General features: G+C 40.9%; 2 protein-coding genes across 3 annotated transcripts; one reads left to right on the top strand and one right to left on the bottom strand.

Annotated features, from left to right (window-relative positions):
- Positions 1-40: 40 nt before the first annotated feature.
- Positions 41-16,778, bottom strand: LOC129240651 (probable helicase with zinc finger domain). Of its 2 annotated transcripts, none has more exons than XM_054876581.1 (6): positions 16,699-16,778; positions 12,350-12,974; positions 11,642-12,278; positions 9,719-11,568; positions 4,980-8,550; positions 41-1,916 (listed from the first exon to the last, which is right to left on the bottom strand). In XM_054876581.1, the coding sequence occupies exons 2-6, from the start codon at positions 12,722-12,724 to the stop codon at positions 781-783; spliced, it is 7,569 nt and encodes a 2,522-aa protein (XP_054732556.1). In that variant the 5' UTR covers positions 12,725-12,974; positions 16,699-16,778; the 3' UTR covers positions 41-780. The 2 variants fall into 2 exon arrangements, with proteins under 2 accessions (XP_054732556.1, XP_054732557.1); XM_054876582.1 differs by having other exon boundaries at positions 16,556-16,739.
- A 1,908-nt stretch (positions 16,779-18,686) lies between these two features.
- On the top strand, positions 18,687-19,874 carry LOC129241201 (uncharacterized). Its single transcript, XM_054877415.1, has 3 exons — positions 18,687-18,704; positions 18,770-18,853; positions 18,922-19,874. The coding sequence occupies exons 2-3, from the start codon at positions 18,841-18,843 to the stop codon at positions 19,659-19,661; spliced, it is 753 nt and encodes a 250-aa protein (XP_054733390.1). The 5' UTR covers positions 18,687-18,704; positions 18,770-18,840; the 3' UTR covers positions 19,662-19,874.
- The last annotated feature ends 1,623 nt before the right edge of the window (positions 19,875-21,497 follow it).

Below are 21,497 nucleotides of genomic sequence, written 5' to 3' on the forward strand. Positions count from 1 at the left end.
CAATTCAAATTTTATTTGAATTACGCAATTGAAATTTCTTTTTTTCTTTCTAAATTTATATAGTTTTGTTTTGTAGCAGCGAAAAAAATTCGAAAATCAATTTTTAAATAAACCTGCATAAGCAAATATTCGCAAATCTACGCACCAAACCGCAAATTATTTTCGAAACACACATTACATTCAATTTACAAAATTTAAGTTCTCTTCTTAATAAATATTTACTGGAAAATTGAATTGTGATGCTCTTAAATTATTTGCGAAATGATAAAGCGAAATTGAAATTTTAGAAAGTAACTTTTTAGTTCCGTTCAATTTCGATACAAAAAATGTAATATATTTTTAGCGCTTTTCAGGCAGTTTTTGAGTGATGAAATTTGAATGTAAAGTCCGACCGAAACAAGTTAGTTTTTAAATGCCATCGCTTTTTTGCAGTTCGCGATTTAGAAATAACCCACCTCCAGCATTACATTTAGGTGCACTTCTTATCGTTATTGTGGTCACCACTCTACCAGCATAGTCTACAATATTCATTTACATATTTTCACCTGCGCACCGCACTGACTGCCCAAAAACATTTGCACTAGTACACGCGTCGCATCCTCATGCACTATTACAGCATTACGCCCATGGTGCTGTGCAACGAATATCGCCTACGACTCATAAACAAACCAATGCTTCACTCAAACACAACAACGAAAAAATTTCACTACCGCCATTATTTGAAAAAGCAAGAAGGAAGAAAAGCGTGGCCATGATTAAGCAGCGGCAAGGCAAATCAACTTATTGAAAATAATTGTAGAATCCATTCGTGCCTTGACCTAGTTCACGTATGGCCGCAAAGAGGTCCTTTTCCACTTCAATGCTACCACCACCACCAGTGCCAGCGCCCCCAACACTACCGGCATTACCACCAGCGCCACCACTAGTTGGTGTTGATGACACTCCGCTAGTCGGCGGCTCGGCATGGTGCGGTGGATGATGATGATGGAAATTGTTATGGTGTTGTTGTTGTTGTTGCTGCTGTACTGCATGATGCTGTTGTTGCTGATGGTGTTGCTGTTGCTGCTGCTGATGATGCTGCTGTTGTTGTTGCTGTTGCTGCTGGTGATGTTGACCTTGGCTAAGCACTGCTGCATATGTGGTACTGTTGCGATTATCGGCATTGTTGTTGTGATAATGCACCTGATGATTATTAACAAGCGGTGCATCGCCAGCGCCACTATTGCTGCCACTAATATTGCCACTGGCACCAATACCTCCGCCTCCAGCACCACCACCACCGCCACCACCCAACTGATGGTCGCGCATAAATAAGTCCAATTCATATTTCTTCGCTGTCGCTGCGGACGAGCCATAAATGTCATAATTGTTGAACATCTTTTGAAATGAGCTACTGTTGCTGCCGCCACTCGTTTGCTGTTGCTGTTGTTGCTGCTGCTGCTGTGGTGGAGGCTGCTGTTGCTGTTGCTCTAATCCAGTGGTCGTTGTAATTGTGTTATTCGGCACCGAACTGGGCGCTGAACTGGTTGTTGAATTCGTTTGGAACAGCGCTTCGATCAGATTACTTGCACTCGTGTTCAGACCGGCTAGAATGTCAGTGGTGCCACCGGTAAGTATGTTGTCAGGCGGTGGCAAAAGATGCCCGCCAGCATTGCCGCTGCCGCCGCCGCTTGTCCCGGTATGGCCGCCTATGTTATTGTAGCTGTTGTGACTGCTACTGTGGCCGTGGCTGTGGCTTTGGCTGTTGGCGCTAGCACTACCGCTATTGCCGCTTGCATTGATGCTGTTGCTTAAATTATTGCTCAGACTACCGTTGCCCATTGCTTGACGCCGATATAAGGGCACACTTGAGCCACCGCTCAGCATACTGTCATCGCCGCCACCCAGCAAATAGTCTTTGCTATTCAACAAGGAATCTAAGGGAATTGCAAATGTATTAGTAAAATATGTTTTATAAGAAAAACAATTAAAATGGGAGTGAAAAGAATAGACGGATACAAACAGAATAAATATATATAATTTTCTGTCTTAGGATAATCATTTCAAAATTATTTAACATTTTTTATTATGAAAATGTAACCGAGAGAACTATTTTCATAAATGATTTTACGCTTGAGCGCCTAATTAGTGCATACGTATTGAATTTTTGAACCAAGCAATAACATAACCTCAATTTTGAATTTCGAAAACTAAGTTTGAATTTTATTTTGCATGAAGTGAACAAAATGCGCAGCAGCTTCTACTTGACCTAATATTTTTTTTTAAATTCACATTCAAATTAAGGGAGAAATGCTGCAATATTTCGGTTATTTTTCCAAAAATGCTAACTAATTGTGTAAGTAGGTAAATTATTTGACATTTTAAAAACACTCAAATTCAATTTTCTTTTTCAACTAATTATTCAAACTGGGTGTACGCGCCAATTATATAAAGGGTTTTCGAACCAATAACAGGTGTTATTGGTGAATGGATTGCGCTATCGAGAGATGATTAACGATTTTTTATGGTCGGAATTGGATGGTATTGATCTGGACAACGTTTATTTTCAACAAGACGGCGCTTCGTGCTACACAAGCAACGAAACCAAACCGTTGATCTTTTACGGGAAAAGTTTCCGGATCGTGTTAGCTCTCGCAGAGGTGATCACAATTGGCCACCAAGATCTTGTGATTTAACACCTTCGGACTTTTTTCTTTGGGCCACGTGAAAGGGAAGGTCTACGCCAACAGCCCAGGGTCGATTCCAGACCTCAAACCTGGAATTCGTGAGGCTATCGAGGACATAGGGCAGTCACTTCGCAATTCGGTTATGGGAAGTTTCATGAAAAGGATATTGTCCTGTAAGCGTGGTCGTGGTCGTCATTTGCCTGATGTTAGGTTAGGTTAGGTTGAAGCGGTTGTCTTGTGGGACACACTCAGGCTCATAGCCCATTGTGATGCCGCGTGGGGGAGCTTTCCCTATTTCTCCTAAAACCATTGTGCGCTTTTCAAAAATTTTAGAAGATCTCCTATTTCTGTGGAACTGAGATCTTCCAATTCGTTAAAAAATTGTTTGCCTAGAAAAGCAAATCTCCGTCTGGATAGAGTAGGACAATGGCACAGAAGGTGCAAGATTGTCTCCTCCTCTTCCTCATCAAGACAACTTCTACAGAAGTCGTGTGCTTGCACACCCATCCTTTGGGCGTGCCTACCTATTAGACAATGTCCCGTTATGACTGAAATCAGTGTGCTAAGATTGTGTTTATTTTGGCTTAGCAAATATTCTGTGCGTTTAGCACTAAGAGTCGGTCACAGTTGATGGGCGATTTTGCAGGTGGCTTCATTGCGCCATCTTTCGTTTGCTTTCCTTACGATTTCTTCAAGGATAAGTAGCTTACATGTTTGTAAGGGAATGCCTATGTCATTGTCTATGCACTCATCGGTCAACTTGGTGCCGAGTCTCGCTAGTTCATCGGCTCTACAGTTACCCTCAATGTCGCGATGGCCAGGAACCATTATTATCCTTAGGCGAAATGACTCAGCCATCTCGTTAAGAGATGTGCGGCATTTCATGGCTACCTTGGAGGTTGTCGATTGTTTTGTGAGGGATTTTATCGCCGCCTGGCTGTCAGTGAAAATGTAGATGTCATTTCCGGATATCGCATCACACTGTACCAGTGTCGCGGCTTTCGTTATCGCCATCAGTTCGGCCTGAAAGACACTACAGTAGTTGGGGAGCCGAAAACTGAAGGAGATCCCCATATGCACTATTAACGGCATACCTTCCTCTTTATAATAAAATAAACATATATATTAGGGTGGTCCAAAAATGCATGGAAGTAAAAGTAATATAAAATATTGTTTTTCGATTTTTTCTTAGATGTTCGTTTTATGGGGGCTTTTTGGGGTTCTATAAAAAATAGTTAATACAAAAAAAATTAATTATTTCATAATTGGTTGTTATTCCCTGACCAATTATGAAGAGAAACTGAGGTATCCGGTTAAAATATATTCATTTTCCAGGTTTTTACATGAAATCTACGAAAAAGTATTTTTTTCCCATGCAAAATACATGGGATGTTTCAAAGCCCCGGCGGCACCATTAAATATGGTCTGATTAAAAAAAAAAAAATACGGGTCTTTTTATTTTTCATTCTTTACTATTTTGGGGGGCGGCAGCATACAAATTTTTTTTGGACCACCCTAATATATATATACATATATATAAAGAATAGCATTTTTCTTTGAATATCAAAATAACACCTCTTATTAAAAACCCCTTTATAATGATAAAAAAAAAAATTCCCCTATAGCTAATTTCGAATTTTGAAAATTTGCGTCAAAACTTGAAATATTTTAATTTAAATTTCAAAATTGTAGCCGTGAAATCTGCCAAAACAAATTTATTTGAAATAGATTCACATCGTTTCTGATTAGCTGTCAACTACTGCAGATATTTCAAAATCTTATTTCGTAAGTTCATAAAATTTTTAAAGCCTCGAAAAAACTGTAGTGAATTTAATTTTGAATTATTAAACTAATTTTTTTATTAATATTTAAATTTCGAATTCATACTGAATTGATTAAAAAATATTGCTGACTTTAAGTTTAGAAACTCGTTGGCAACTTTCAAATTTAAATAAGTTTTAGAAATATTATTTTTTCAACTTTAGCTGCTAAGGCTATTGGCTAAATTTTAGAAATAAATGTTACGTTTCAAACGAAAAACGCGACTAACACAAATTTTCCAAATACAAATTTTTGAGTTTATTTACATTATCAGGACTATTTTTTTGAATTGAAAGGCCTGTACTGGCAGTTAACCAGTTTTACAAATTTTCATCGAAAAAAAGTTCGTTAAAAACACATTTTTTCGAAAATCATGCTCTTTTAGAAAAACAAAAAAAACCAACAACAATTTAGTGTTTTCAAATGGAAATATTCAACAAAGCTAAAACAACGAATTTGCAGTTAAGGGTTTACAAATAACGGTTTACTCACTTCCTCCCAAGAAACTACCACCAACTGGCGGCTGCTGCTGCTGTGGTGGCTGTTGCCCATGCATGTGCTGTTGTTGTTGTTGCTGCTGATGTTGCATAGGCGCAAACATCGGTCCCTTCTGCATATTGTTCAACAGCGGTTGCTGCAAAGCCGAAACCAAAATATTTCCACCACCCAAATCACCTGCGCTGCCGCCACCGAAGCTTGAAAACAGTTTCATTTGCTGCTGCGGTGGTGGTGGCTCATGATTACCCAATCCACCGGACGCCGATGTGCTAGTGCTGACCAAAGAGGTTGTCGATGTGTTGGGCGCCAGCAGAAAGTCGCCACCATTCATTAGACTGTTGTTGTTGCCACCTCGACTACCCGTGTTGCTGAAGAGGTTGCGTAATATTGGCTGTGCGTTGTTACCATTCAACAGCGTGTTGAAGGCCAAATCGATTTGCTGATTAAAATTGATGCCATCCAATTGCGCTGTATCGTCTGTTGGCGGCGGCAGCAAAGAGGGTGGCGGTGGCGGCTGCGGTGGTCCTTGTTGATTACCCAGAGCAGCGGCTGCTAGTGGGTTCATTGGGTATGAGTGATGCATACCACCGCCAATCAAGCTGTTGCGCTGCTGCTGCTGTTGTTGTTGCTGCTGCTGCATTGGGGGCTGTGGTCCCACGCCGCTGTTGCCGCCGCCCATCAAAGCGGGAAGCATATATTGCTGCATAAGGTCGCGTGGCAGCAACTGATTGACGTTCAGATGTGGCGGCGGCGGTGGGGGCTGCATTTGCGGCCCACGCGCGTTCATCTGTTGGACATGTTGTTGCTGCTGTTGTTGCTGGTTTAACATATTTAACACTTGTCCAAGACCTTCGGTGAATTTGTTAACCGCTTCCTGGCCGTGTGTCTCGAGCAACTTTAGGCACCACTTGTACTGCGATTCCTTCGGTTCGAATGCCATGTCGTAGATGCTCATATTGGGTGGCAGTAGCGCCGCATACTCTTGCGGCTGCGGGAAACGGGGCGCTGATGGCGACTGCTGTTTGTTGTTTCCTGGTGCTGGGGGTTGCAACGCTCCGGGTGGTTGGAAGAGATTATTAGCACCACCACTGCCACCTCCTGCTCCGCTGCCGCCTAAATTCAGTTGAGGCATATGCACATTGTTGAGAAACTGAAAGTCCTTGTTATCCTTACTCAGCGCCGAGATGTTATTCACACCGCCAAAGAAGTTTGTCGCTGACTGCGGCCCTCCAGCCTGAGCATTGCCGCCTTGCCCTCGCTGCATATATGGATCGAGTGGACTTATGGGTCCATTCGGCATGCCGCCGCCCAAATTGCGTTGATTCAACAATTGTAATTGGCTTGGTGGTGGAGGCGGCGCGTTGCCACCAACATACGCCCCAAAAGTGCCGTGTGGTGGAGGCGCCTGCTGTTGTGGGCCACCAGGAGCGGCATGTGGTCCATAGCCCTTTTTCGCCAAATAGCCCATGTCATTCGAGTTGGCGCGTAGCTGTTGTGCATTAGGCGGTGGTGGCTGTAGCGGTACACTTCCACCACGCATGCCCGCACCCGCTTGTTGCTGTTGCTGCGTGTTTGGAAGTGGTGGACCCAATGGACGTACTCCTCCACCGGCACCCACATTGTTTGGTGGTGGTTGAGGCGGCATCTGCGATTGCTTGTTAGGTAATGCGCTCCAAGGATTCGATTGTGGCGGCGGCCCCCAAAGGCTTGCGTTGGGGTTCTGTGATTGCGGTGGTCCTTGTGGTTGTGCGCCCGGCGGTGGGTAGTTGCCGCCTGCGCCACCGCCCCCTGGTGGACCACCACGTAATTGTTGTTGTGCTTGTTGCCACGGCATATATTGTGCGGCGAATTGAGATGGTGGCGCACCAGCAGTACCAGGTGGAGGCGGTTGTGGCAAATGTACGGCGGATGGTGGCGGCGGTGGCCCCCGCATGTTATACTGCTGCCCCAACGGTCCCGGCGGTGGCGGCCCTGGCTGTTGTTGTCCACCCGGTGGATGTGGTCCTAACGTGCGCATATTCATGTGGTTGGGGCCGTGAGTTGGACCAGGGAAGTGATGTCCACCAGCACCACCCTTGCCAGCGCCCATGCTCTGATTCATCATGACTGCCGCTGCGGCGGCTGCATTGTAGGCTGCTGCAGCAGCTGGATGCTGTGCGTACATCTGCATTTGCATTTGTTGTTGGTGGTTGGCAGCGGCGGCCATGGCGGCATGATGCGGCTGCATTTGTGCACCGCCTGGACCGCCACCACCACCAGCGGCTGCTGCTGCGGCCAACATACCGGCAGCGTGTGGCGGCAACGGACCGCCTGGATGATGTGGTCCCGCTCCGGGATGCGGCCCGCCGTGGTGATTGTTTGCATTAACGCCAGCCGCGCCCATCAAGTACATAGCCGTTTGATCACGCAAATACGCTTCCGGTTGCATTGCGCGCGGTATAAATTCGGGCGCCAGAGGATTCAGCACATAGCCGCGCTTTAGCTCTACACCGTCCAATTGTGAACGCAGGTATGACCACGTAATGCCAAATAATGATTTGTTCTCGTCACATATTTCGATAAAACGCTCCCACACTTTGCGACAACGACCTATCGAACAGAGCGCCACTGGATCGCCAACAACAGCGACCAAACTTTGTGCGCGTGTAATCGCCGTATTTAGCAGCTTAGAATTGCTCAAGAAACCAAAGTCGGTATCTTCTGCTGGCACGCTACCAAGTGCGCCCATATGACCGCCCATGGCGGGATGCATACCGCCAGGCCCGACAAGGGCGTTCATCATTTGCGGCAAGCATGTGGCGCGTGTGCGTACGGTGGAAAGGAAGACAGCACGAAATTGTTTGCCCTGCACGTTGAGTACACGCTCCACTGATATGCCGCCCATGCGACGCTTACGCAGTTCCGAACGTATCCGAAACACCTGATCGGCGTAGGGCGTCATTATACCGATGCTGGCATCGTTCACTTTACCCCAAGCAATGGGCCATTTACGCCGCAGCTCGGATACTCGCTCCACCACCTCATAGACTTCTGCGTTGTTATAAAATGCTGTTGAATTCTTATCCTGTACATCTTCACCACGCGTTGTAAAAAACGTAAGCGGATAAAAGCGTTCGTGACGCGGCTGCTTACCGGAAGCAATCAATTTTTGCTCATAAAACAGTTCGGATGTAAATTTAATGATTGCCTCATGAGCGCGATAATTTTCACAAAGCAAAATTTTACATGGAAAATTTGATGGGTAATGATCGTAGAGCCGTTCGAGTAGTGAGATGTGCAGTTTTCGTTCCTTTGCAAAGGCGGAGAACAATTCGGGACTCATTTGCATGTGATCACCGGCCAAAACGATACGTGTGCTGTCGTTGGCAAGAGCCAAAGGCATTATAGCCTCGCATTCCATGGCCTGCGCGGCTTCGTCGAGAAAGATGTGAGTGAAATAACCTTTGGGCAAGCCCAGATTGGCCAGCTCCATGGAAATACTTAGTGTTACTACAACGATTCGATGTTTTTTGATGTCTTCGACAGACGGACGTCGAAAATTTCCCGCGCCATCTGTTATGCAGTACTGCAAACGGGAAGAGGAGAGGTGAAGAAGAGAGTTTAGTAAAATGTTTGAAAAAAGGAATATTTGAGTATTAAAAACTTAACAGCTTTAAAAAAGGCGTATAGTTCAAGCACATTAACTAAGTTTCGGCAGTTTGTAAGCAAAACACAAACAAATTAAGTTAGTACATTCCCAGGGCAGACGGTTCTACGTTACCAGAATGACTCAGGTTTTTTTCGACCAAGGGCTGGCTCCCCAGCTTGCACTGCGACCTCATGGTCTTTTGTCGCCTCTATTCGTCACAGTACCTCATCCGGACCCTGTTCTCTTATTAAACTTCAGATAGAGCTGGGTTGGACTGAGCGCATGTGCCTTTCTACTGGCTGCAAATAGCCGGGATGTCTCACCCTTCTTCACGCTAAAGCGCTGTATTTTAGGAGAAGGTGCATTGGAGTCACCTGGGATGGCTCACAGAAACGACAAGAGTCAGTTTACCATATCCCGATCATGTGCAGATGATTGCGCAATGGCCTGTGGGATCGCCCGTGAGCATTCTCAATTTATCCTTAGGGAGAGTTATGAGTTTTTTAAACCTCTTTTGGCTGTATGATTTTTGTATGCTTGGAATTTTAGTCACACATTTTTTCAACGCTTAAAAAAATAGCTGTCGACTTTAAACTTCTACTAGAAGCTCTGAGGTATTAATTGCCACATTTCGTATTTAGGATTTAGTCTCAGGAGAAATATTCTATTGATCCCACTTCTGATTCATCATTAAAACTCTTGCATTTATTTAGCACTACTTCAACTACAATTACCAATAATTGATTTCTAAGTCTGAGGAACCCTAATTTAGTTCATTTTATATTCATTGTAAATCGACCGTGAAATCATTCAAGGTACCGCCACTAAACCAACTCATCTAATATCACTTATTCTTAGTCGGAAATCGTAGGCAACCAAACGCCTCATAGGTTTACTGTTTGATGACTTTGATGACAACACTGACACCTTAAACGCGTGGAATATTCGCGTCATCTTTAGCTTTGTTTGTTTCCCTTTCGGGGAATATTAAATTACTTTAAGCTGAAACGAATGTCTTTGCCACACTTTTCCCTCTCCCTTTTCCTTAATAATTTACATACTTCTAACTATGAGAACTGCTTTAAAGCTTTCACTCCGCACTCACCTTTTGCACTACGCTGTTCACAGTGGCTACCCAACGTTTGTGGTAGTATACACGCAACGGTGTTGCTTCTTCTAAGCCTTGCTCGATCCACGGATGAAGATACTCTTTGATGTACAAATCGGCCGCCGAATTCGAGTGCGTACAAATTAAAATCTTAGCTTCGGGCTGCGTCAATAGCTGCTTGATCGCTTGCGCCAGCGTGTATGTTTTGCCCGTGCCGAAGGGCCCTATCAGCAGGATGGGCGGTAGCTTGATTCCCAGTGATGTAGTGATCGCATTCACTGCCTCGCGCTGTTTCGCATTTAATTTCGGTTCACATGCATCGGACCACTGCTTTTTCGGTGTCCACGGTATGTTCGGTTCGATTTCGGTGGCAGGAAATATGATCTTGAAATCGGTTATCTTATCCACGGCATTGTGCCATTCGCAGTAGGGCAAGCGATTCAACTGAAATTGTATGTCCACTTCAATTTCTGTTTCGGCCTTTAAGCTCATGCCCTCCACACATTTGGCAGACAATTTTAGATAAATCACGTTTTTGCCTTTGTCCTCGATAGTTGCCTCGTAAATATTGCGTTTTCTGTCCTTCAGTGTGTGCATCTCCTCGGGTGCACTTATATAAACACTGGAGCAATTCGAAAGTATTAAACGTCCGGCGGATGTATCTTCCGAAATGTCTTTCCCAAGCCGCATTAGGGCAAATAGTTCACCCGTCAGCGAGAATTTGGCTGTGGTGGTGGCCATACCCGCTGGTGTCAGTATATAAGTGGATGTCACAGTCAGTTTGGTGCGCACATTGTAGCGTGCGATTTGCTCGTAACGTGCAATCTCCTCCACATACAGCAGTTCGTGTATGCGCGAACGGTAATTATGCTGCGTGAGACGCTTCTCGACAATGGTCGATTGCGTCAGCGTGAAAGTTTGCGCACGTGGGCAAGGATAGCGTTCCAGCATTTCTTTTTCATGCTTCAGATCATTGAGATAGGCTTCAGTCTTCAGGTGTGTGCCAATTGTGGTTTCGAATTTTACTAAATTCGTATTGGATACATCCCAACGCGTTACCGAACTATTGATGATGTCGCGCTTTATCTCCTCGATTCTTTCGGCGTCGCCGACGGGCACAACATCGACACAAAGTTGTTGCACAAGTAATGGTTCGTTGCCCAGATCGAAACATACCGTTTGCCGGAAAGTGCCATAGATATCTGTGTGGAATTCTATAGTCACTCTATGCTCCAGCATTGTCGTTTGTGCATCTGTTGCTACGCCGATATGCCCGGACAGCGTTGTATCGGTAAACTCTATAGCTAACTTCGTCACATCTTTTTCGCCTGATGACACTTTATGAGTTGCAGACACCCATTCTTGGTTGGATTTCAGATCGAAAATCGGCGCATGGCCGTCCACTTTAATGCCAGTGATGGCGAAATGGTTGCGATGCGCATCCTGCAGCAATGCAACGGCACGCAGCACACGCGCTGATTTCAACACGAAAATCCACTCACGCTTGGAGCTCTTCGAACTGATGCTCGTTACTAGCTCTTGTTCGCAACGCACCTCTACACCATCAACCTTCTCGCACATAATGCGCTCAGGCGCTGTAGCTTGTATCCAGCGATCTAATATTTGTTCTGTGTATGATTTGCCATAGAGCTCCTTTTCGCTGGCCTTTTGCAGACGCATTCGTCGATACTCGAAGCGCTCCTTCCACTCATTCAACTCATCCTGCCCGTGCGCTTCAACGCATTGATTGCCGTAATGGCACGTTTGTGATTCTTGGTACGCTTCGCACAAACTATATGAATCCAGCGTGAAGCCACGGGGTGGTGGCCGCCATTTCCAGTCGCGTCCTACCAAAGCGATTAGAGCAAAGTAAAGTTAAAATAAGCGTACGAATTAATTGGAAAAAGCATGCGATCTTACCTTCGTACGACATGATGACATTTTGATGGCGTTCTGTTTGGCAATGTTGCCGCAACTCGTTACGTGTCTCAAAACTAATAGCACAGTAAGAACAGTAGGTGGCATTGTCATTATCTTCAGCAGCTGTACCAGCAGTGGGCATGCCGTGCTTGCCGCCTGTTACTTTTATCGCAGCCAATAGATCGGTTGTTTTTTGCAGTATTGTTGTGGAATTGCCACTTCCACTGCCACTGCCACTACTGCTACTACTGCTTATACTACTGCTGCCACCACCGCTACCTATGGAGCCATTATGTTGACCAGGACCTACGATATTAGTTGAGTTATTACCCCCATTACCACGACCATCTCCCCCACCGCGATCGCCACCACCTTCGCGCGCTTTCTTCAGTCCTTTGTTACTTAGCAATTTACTGTATTTGTCCAACGGCAGATTATTGGTAGCCCAATGATCGAGTTTCGTGTCCAATATGGACATTTCGTCTTCAAGCCGAGACTGTGAGATCTTCTGAGTGGACTTGTGCCCATTTATCATTTGAATAATGGATTTGTAGCGTTCGAGTGTTTTGGAAATGTCTAAAAAACTTTGCTGACCACTCAATTCGCCAATCCACTCGCGCAGCAGTTGCTCAGCTTCCTATAAACCAAAATAAAGAAAAGGTGACAATTTAAAATTTTTAAATTCGTGAGACACAAAGCGCAACTTACATTATATTTTTTCAGCTTGCAGAGCGCATGTACGAGCCACCGGCGCGCACGTGATACACTTGCCAAGCAATCCGCCGACTGATCGGCGAGCAATGCCAACACCTTGCGCGCATCTGCAAGGCACTGCTCGTAACGACTCAGCTCCAGCATGCATTCGCACCGTCCCAAAAGGCAGGCGATTTGCCGATCTTTTTGTGAACGCGCCAATGCTGTGCTATTGCTATTCACGGAGCTGTTATTACTGTTGGCGGTGGCAATTGTGATGGCGGTGGCAGCTGCCGAAATTTGAGCTAATATTTGGTCGTAGAGCGAAACGGCACGCGACCAGTTGCGCCGCCGCACCATATCGTGTGCTTGCATTTCTTTTTCGGTCATTTTTCTCTTTAGTATTTATCGTTTCTTTTTTATAGCAATTATTATGGTTTTATGCTGTTATTGGTAGTGTGTTTTTGTTATTGTGCACTGACGTGTATTCAGAGATATATGGATGTAATTGATGTGTTGATTATAATACAAACCTATTTTACAATATTGTTAAATTTATTGTTGTCGGATTAATAATAAAGTTCTGATGCTGCATCCATTTCCTACTTAATTACGACATCTTGAAATGCTTATCTTTACACTGCAAATATAAGAAATGTGGAATCGGATAGATTATTAAAAGTTACAATTATGCAAATAAAAATTTGAATAACATTGAGAGATGTTCGCATTGATTTACTAATATAATTAAGTATCTATGTGGTCGTCGTTTGTTCTTTTTTATGCAACATTTTTACTCTTAGCCACAGAACACGTCAAGGCACATTTGTGGCCATAAAAGACGTATTTTGGTGCTTAGACAGCAACAACTTAGCGCAGACCGGCGCACTAATGCCAGCGTCCATATATATCGAAGCGGTGAGTAAAGGCCGGGAATTTAATGGTGAAATACGCACTAATTTGTGCCCACTCAGCTGGCGCCTGTATTCTGGTTTAACCTTCCTCAGCTATATCCATAGGAGATATAACCCAAACACACACTTCTAATGGAATTATTACGGAACATTTTTACAGGGCAAATATTTTTAAGTTTTAGTTTTCTATTAGACCTCTTCAAATTTCTGTTTGTGGGCCCATCATTCACTTGACCGCGTTTCCACTTTTAATAACTGGTAGCAATTGCCAAACAACGCACGTATGCACTGTTTTTCTGCTCACTTATTCAATCTATAGAAGCCTAATGTGTACTTCAATATTATTTTATTTTAATATATATTTATTTGACTCTTTGTAGAACCACATATAGCACCACTTCTTTCGCCACAATTGACTCTTACATATCTTTCAATTGTGGTCACCATTTCTACGTTTTTTTCACAGCTCATAATTTCTGCTCTACCATCTTTCATTATTTTGCTTTGTTTGGGCATTCGTAGTGGTAATTGTTTTTTTTTTTTAGTTCTCAACATTTTTCGTATTCTTTCTTTATACATTTGTTGATTTGCCTTTTTTGTTTTTCTTTTGAACTAGACGATTTCTCCATGTAGTCTAATTCTCGTTCTTGTCTTTTACTCACTCTCGCCGCATACGGCTCTCATCTGCTTACGGTAATATTTCGTAGCTCTTTTTTCGTCTCAACTCTTTCTGCTCGTTCACTTCCCCAAGGCGACCTTATTTTCACTATTTCAACTAAATAACACAATTTTTTTACAACTTTCTTGATTTCTTGTTTTTATCGTATTTCTAATTGGTTTCATGATACATTTTTTGTGGTTTTATATTTTTTTAAGCTAAAAAAAATTCAGAATATATCATACCGTCCTCTATGGTTGAACAAATTTGTAGAAATCGTTCGGTGTCGTGTGCGAAATTGAATGTTGCCATATGGCATAAATGAATTCATAGTTTTTACGTGAAACTTTAATGGGGAAAACTTAGCGTTGGGAAAATATATTTAGATTTTTTTCTTTCCCACATTGAGATATCGAAGGTCAAAGATCAATTTTACGCATTTTAAAAACATCGATGTATTGAAAAATACTTCAAAGTTTACAAGTTTACACGTACACCGATGGTGAGGTAATTATAAGAATTTTGAAGTAAATACTTTCTAAAGCTTTGAGAAAATTCAGTTTTATGGCAAAATACGATATCACACAAACCGATTTTTTTTTTTTTAATTTGCCCCTTAATTCGAAAGATCAAATGTCTACTTTGCTTTCGGCTGCACTAACTTTACTACACTATACACAGCGTTGCCACGACAGTCACTTCTACGTGACCGGAACGACCCGGTTTGAATTTTCAAAATTAACTGTACTAATAATAAATATGTGAAAATGAAAAATATACGACTGCATATATTACATTATTAATATGGGCAATAAAAGCGAAGCATAATCGGAGTTTCACTGATAAGGGTTATTTGTTTGAAGCGAGACCAAATGCCACCTACGTTCCCACGACAGTCGGTTCTACGAAACCGGAGCGACCCGGATTTATAGCCGGCCAAGGACTGTCACTTCAGCAGCATTCCCCGTACATATATGGGGAATGTTTATGCTAGTACAACAACAACAACAACCACCTACGCAAAAAGGAGGAATATTGTGGATGGCGAAGATGAAATTGAACAGATAAGGGATTCTTAGATAAACGGTCAAAGTCAAAATATTATATGGTATTTCAAATGAAAGATAATTTAATATACTAACATTACGTTAAAGTTAATTTGAAAAAAAAAAATCGCTTTATCTCACTTTTTTACATGTTTGCATACAAATTTTAATTTCTCGAAATCTTACAAAAACATCAGAAGTATTTACACCAAAAGAAAGTTTTTTGATGATACACTTCGTTTCGTATACTGTTAAATAGTTTTCGAAATATTGTATGCGTAAAATTGACTCGGATTATTTTGTTTTTGTTGTTGTAGCATCATAAACATTCCCCATACTTACATACATACTTTTTAAATAGGAATTGGGACTACTTAGAGAGTGAACCACCACTATTTTAGTTTAACTATTTTCTACAGATGGTGAATCACTTCTAGCTAGAGGTAGGATTATTTTCGAATAATATTCGAATAAACATTATTCGAATAAAACGAATAATACTATTCGTTTCAAATAATTCGAATAGTTCATTATTCGAATAGTAAACTATTCGAATAGTGAGGTATTCGAATACCTTACTATTCGAATACCTCACTATATATTCATTTACATCAGGGAGAAAATGCTTTTAAAAATATAAAAATTACATTGGCCCTTCTTATGGTGCATGCACTTGTACATAAACCGATTAGTCCGCTAATCTAAATAAATATTTACCAAAAATATTCGAATAGTGAATTATTCGAATAGTGATGTATTCGAATAGTAAGGTATTCGAATAGTGAGGTATTCGAATAGTGAGGTATTCGAATAGCATTATTCGAATAAACGAATAAATATTATTCGAATTACGAATACCTCTCGAATAAAAGATTTTATTATTCGAATAATTTTTATTCGAATAGTCCCACCCCTACTTCTAGCCCGCTTTGTAGGAAAAAAATAATGTTTTGTTGTCCCAATCATAATATATATTGTTATAAAAGTAAAATTTAGCCTTTGCCATATGGTATTTTTTATTAGAAACAGTAAATTTTTAAATTCATTAAAATTATTTTTGACGAAAGAAACAAAATAAGCTGCTCTAGTAACACCTCCTTATATGAATTCGCCTTGGGTTAAACTTCGATTTCGAAAAAAACAAGATTATTACCAAAATATTCGAAGCTACTAAATTCTATTTTCCCCAAAGGAAGAAAATTTTAAGAAAGATCAAAATGTAGTTTGCAAATCTTGTAATCCGTTCGATTGGCACTTTTGTAAATATATATTTTGCTTAACATCTGGCATCCCCATGTGACCAAAGAATGTGGCGAGCTAGGAAACGGCAACAAATTGTGCGAAAAGGCAAGTCGTTGCAAACCGGAGAATCATTCTCCTATTTCAGACATTTCGTTTTTCATTCGACTTTTATCTTGTTATGCGTTTTCGGTAGACAAAATGAAATGTGACTTAGAAATTTATTCTGAATCTATCGTTTTCAATTTGCGATCACTTCCATCTGTTAATTTTCTTTTCACGCTTTTTTAGTCAGTTATGAAAAAAGGTTATCCGCTCAAAATATTTTCCTATTTGCAATGCGTTTCTGGCACTTTTCACGCACATCAAAATTTTTTCACACTGATATGACCGCTCGGGTTACAATTGGCAATAAATTTTTCACATATTTGTTGTATGCATAACACATTTTCACTAATGCTTTTTTTCGCTTTTTAAAGAGGATTTGTTTGTTTCTCAGCTGCTTACCTTTTCAACTCAAAATAAATTGTTTTTATAACATATTTTTACATTTTTATTGGATGAAACAAATTGAAAATCTCTACTACGAAAAGTGAACGCGCAGCACCTAAAAGTCAAGGTGCTGCCGTACCGGTAAAAATGAATAAGAGCGTAAAGAAGCAGTTTCCTCAAGTTTAAGTTTTGAATAATTTAAAACTGGTAGCAAGAGTGGAGGATAAACAGAAAATTTTACGATTTAGACACCAAATTAATAAAAAATAAATATTTGCTAGTACCTAATTAATTGACCTTGCTTTAAAAGTTTCTTATCTGTCAAGCAGTTTGCAATTAATGAAATTTCGCGTTATTATGCAAAAACAGTTTTTGTTTAGATTGTGCAAATATTTATATCTACATGCTGACTTCACGGTGGAGAGAATACGAAAGGTATGGCCAACTTCAGACCGTTAAGCGGCGCTCAGCGATTTTGAAGGAATCAGTTGACAGCTGTTTCTTTACAACAAAAGTGGGCAAAGGCTGCAATTGTGTTGGCCATATAAAAAATTCAACACAGCCAGTAACAATGTTATATTAGATTAGATTAGATTCGTGGTTTGCACCCTGACCGCATGGTCTTTTGCGTCCTCTACTCATCACACTACCTCATCCTGACCCAATTCCCTTATTAATACCAATGGTATTTCGTTGCAGTTTGAACTGCAATGCCTGATTATATTCAGTTAATCTCACTTTACTCATTTTGTTTTATGTCATACAGCGTCTCTGTCTCTCTCTCTCTACGACGTAACAAGCAAAGTTACTCTCTCAATTTTGTTTCGGCTGGGCAAACTTTGTAGTTTTTCAATCTTGTGTTGTCTTATATTCTTTCCATTTTTTGCTTACACTGGCAACCACTGTCGTTAGTGTTCGAAAAGAGTATGGCAGCTGTCAACTCTTTGCCCGAACAGCTGTCAATGTTGATTTACTCTCCATGCCTTCCCCTTTTTGTAAATTTTATTGTGTGCTCATTTTCCATAGTAACTGTCAAAATTTCGTTAATCAACAAAGGGTAGGAGACATGAAGGAGAAGTTGTCGGCATTTTTGTTTTGACGGCAAGTTCACTGATTAGGCACAGAGTTGTTATTTACAGAGTTTTGCTGCCATTGGATAGCGACTAATTGGAATAAAACGTATTGAAAAATGTAAAAAGTGTTTTCTTGTGAATATTATTTAATAGAAAATTTCTCTTTTTTTCTTATTTTATAATATTCTCGTTCCTTGTATATATACATATGTATGTGTATTTTAGCTCAATTCGGTAAAGGGGAAGCATGAATTAAATGAAAAGGAAGCATAAAACAGCGGTTTTGCACAACAAATTTTTCATTGCTGTATTTATTAGGTGCGTGTAGCGAATTTGCAGTTTTGTAAATGAAAGAAATTTGTAAAAACTATTAAATATTACTTTGATCGCTTTGTCAGTCACCGGTGACTGACACTACATGACTACTTTTATCTTTTTATTTTGCGTAAAAATGCATCGAAATAAATAAAAATATTTTTATGCTTAAATATTCTATTAAATAAAACCTAAAAATATTTTTTTTTATGACACTTTACTAAAAACCCCGTTGGCGTTCAAAGTGATATTTAAAATAAATAAATAATTGGCGCGTACACTTCTGTTAGGTGTTTGGCCGAGCTCCTCCTCCTATTTGTGGTGTGCGTCTTGATGTTGTTCCGCAAATGGAGGGACCTATAGTTTCAAGCCGACTCCGAACGGCAGATATTTTTATGAGGAGCTTTTTCATGGAAGAAATACAGGTTTGCCATTGCCTACCGAGTGGCGACCGCTATTAGAAAAATGTTTTTATTAATTTTGCTTTCACCGAGATTCGAACCAACGACCTCTCTGTGAATTCCGAATGGTAGTAGTGATATTTACTAATTTATAAAATGAAGTCTTACTGTGTCTCTTACTGCTCTTTAGGAACAACTAATCACATCGCTGCTTGCGGCCACTCAATTAACGGTAAATGCCATCAAGTAAAATATGCTTACATACATATATGTATGAACAATTATTTGTCAATCTAGTTGTGGGCCCTCCTACTTATGGTTGCGATTATTTTAAAGAAATTACTAGAATTTAAATAAATAGTGCATCAATGGATCTCACAGGTATTAATTAATTTATAACTAAAGAAAATAAATATTAAAATACACTATCCTTTTTCTTGCATATGTAGCTCGTAACACATTAATCCTTCCGATCACGCCGCTTGCCATTAATAATTGCGTTTTCGATTTTGATGGTAGCGATTTTGATCCAGACGATAATACTTCATTAACACCCTTGCTTCGTCGGCTTACGGCTACACCAAAATTGCTTACACCAAAATCGTTCCTACTCACTGCGGCGACGTCGCCTGCAACCGCAGCAGTAGCAAGAGCGCAAGCAGTGACGCCGACAATCATTAATGGCCGACTCGCACCACCCCAGTTGCCACAACAATGCAGCAATTCGCCACAGCGTCGGGGTTTTCGCCGTTTGCCTTCGCCATGTACAACCGCGGGAAGTATCCCCATACGTGTTGAGGTGCCAACGCAGCACAACCTCGGGGCAGAGAGTAAAAGTAATAGCTGTAGAAACAATAGTAGTAGTAAAAGCAATTCGAACGCCAGCAATTTAGCTGCGCGACGTCGCTGCCGGCAGCTACGTTTGCAGGAGCTGCAACGTCGTTATGCAGTGCCTTTTGAAGTGCATGCCGTACCGAAGCCACTGAGTCCGCGTGTGGGTTATTTGTTGCGGCGTGTAGGCATGATCCGGTATAGATCGTTGTTTCAAATGGAAGAAGTGGATTTTGTAGTGTTTCGTACGCTGAGCGAACGAGATTTGCAAACACTGGGTATTGCGGATGCAAACGATCGTGAAGAGATTTTTAAAGCTGTGCTGTTAGCAGATGTGCTGATTTTGGAATTGGTTTAACAATGAATGTAGGACGCATAATGATGTTGAAATGTATAAACGACTTGTATTTGGGCGGTAGTGGGACTATCAAAAATTAAAAGTCAGTTAAAAAATGTATTATCGATTTATGTATTTAAATGTATTTGTAGTCTCAACAGTTTTTTGTATTAGAGAATTAGTTAATTATTGTCACATTAGCTAATTCCAATTACTTTTGGTTATGTAATCCAAAATTATTTTAAATGTTGAATGTAATAAATTTTTAAAATAAGTTTTCGTCTGTTATTCTCAGATTGTCTGTTATTCTAGAGATTACCGCGAGATACCGCGCGCTCTGGGAGCCATGGGCTGAGACGACAGTAAGGGGCAGATTTGTTCTTGCTAATCGTTACCGCTATTTAACTATGGCGTTATTTAATCTGAGAAAGGGCCGAACTAACGTAGAGAAAGATGCTCACACATACACGCGATATTGTAGGTGGAGTAGAGTTGGAGAAAGCTGCTATCATAGTTTTTTTTCTCATTATCGACATTTTTGCAACTCTACTCTGCTCTACCGAAAAACGAAGCCCAGCGGGGAATATGCCAGCATTTTACTAATTATAGGGTTGTTCAATAGGTGCGCTTCAACTTTTTTCCGATAGGGAGGGCGAACGACGCAATATTTTTTATTTTTCGCTTGTCATTTGTAAACTTCATTAGTATACATTTCATCATGGAACGCTACACACTTGAGCAACGATTGCAAATCGTGCAAATTTTTTATGAAAATAATCGTTCTGTTGCTGCTACTTTAAGGGGGGGTCACAAAATCGAAATTTTTTTTCTTCACTCATCTTATAGTAAATCATTTCAAGAATGTTGTGTCAAAATTTTAAGTGGATCGGAGCAGAACTCTCAAAGTTATAGCCTTTGTAGGCACTCTACCTCGAATGCGGAGCATCGATAATTTTTCAGAGTCATTTTTTCCGCGTTTTTCCCGAAACGACTTCTTAAAAGTCGGTGCCAATCACAACTCCGAAACTATTCAACCGATTCTTTTCAAATTTGGCACACGTTTTCTAAATCAAAAATACCTCCCCCCCACACTGTTTTTTTTATTTTTTTTTTAAGGTTGTTTTTCACTTACAAATATGGCGAAATTTTTCGCCAAAAATGCTCGTTTTACGTTTTTTTGCCACCAAAACTACAAAAATGAAAAAAAAAGACCTTACGTCATACTTTAACTGAAAAATTCGACTTTTTTAGTTTCAGATGATTCTACGACGAATGCCGATTGGCCCCGCAGAGCACCTCTCGAAAAACATATCCCCAAAAAAACTCTATCATGGGCTTATTTGTCAATATTTTATTATTAATATTTTTTAAAAACTTATTGAAAAGATGTACAATAACATGCAACTGATTTTATTAAAGTATCTTAAGCCATATTTCTGTAAAAAATTCAAAAAAAAGTGTTTTTTTTAGCGCTAAACCCTACCACCCCCTTAAGAGCATTACGGCCATTTTACGGTCCATTTAACAAGCCGTCCCGTTTTGGGGTTATGTGAAGTCATTGGTCTACAGTAACAAGCCGGCGACGATTTGTGAGCTCAGAGCCAAAATTGAACGCGAAAAGTCTGGAATTTCGGCCGATTTATGCAAAAGAATGGTCGAAAATTGGGTTCAACGATTGGACTTCGTAAAACGTGCACGCGGTGGTCATTCAAAAGGAATCGAATTTCATACTTAAATGTATATGTTCAAATTCGATAATAAAAAAAAAATTAGTTAAAAAAGTCAAACCGTTTGTGTTTTATTCAAAAAAGTTCAAAAGTTGAAGCGCTCTTACTGAAAAACCCTATATAACACTAA

This window comes from Anastrepha obliqua, chromosome 3 (genome assembly GCF_027943255.1).
Source record: "Anastrepha obliqua isolate idAnaObli1 chromosome 3, idAnaObli1_1.0, whole genome shotgun sequence".
NCBI lineage: Eukaryota > Metazoa > Arthropoda > Insecta > Diptera > Tephritidae > Anastrepha > Anastrepha obliqua.

Coding starts and splice junctions, on each gene's coding strand:
- LOC129240651 (XM_054876581.1), bottom strand. CDS start 12,724: ATGACCGAAAAAGAAATGCAAGCACACGATATGGTGCGGCGGCGCAAC. Junction 11,569..11,641: donor TGTCATCATGTCGTACGAAG/GTAAGATCGCAT, acceptor TCGCTTTGGTAG/GACGCGACTGGAAATGGCGG. Junction 1,917..4,979: donor TGGTAGTTTCTTGGGAGGAA/GTGAGTAAACCG, acceptor CAATTCCCTTAG/ATTCCTTGTTGAATAGCAAA.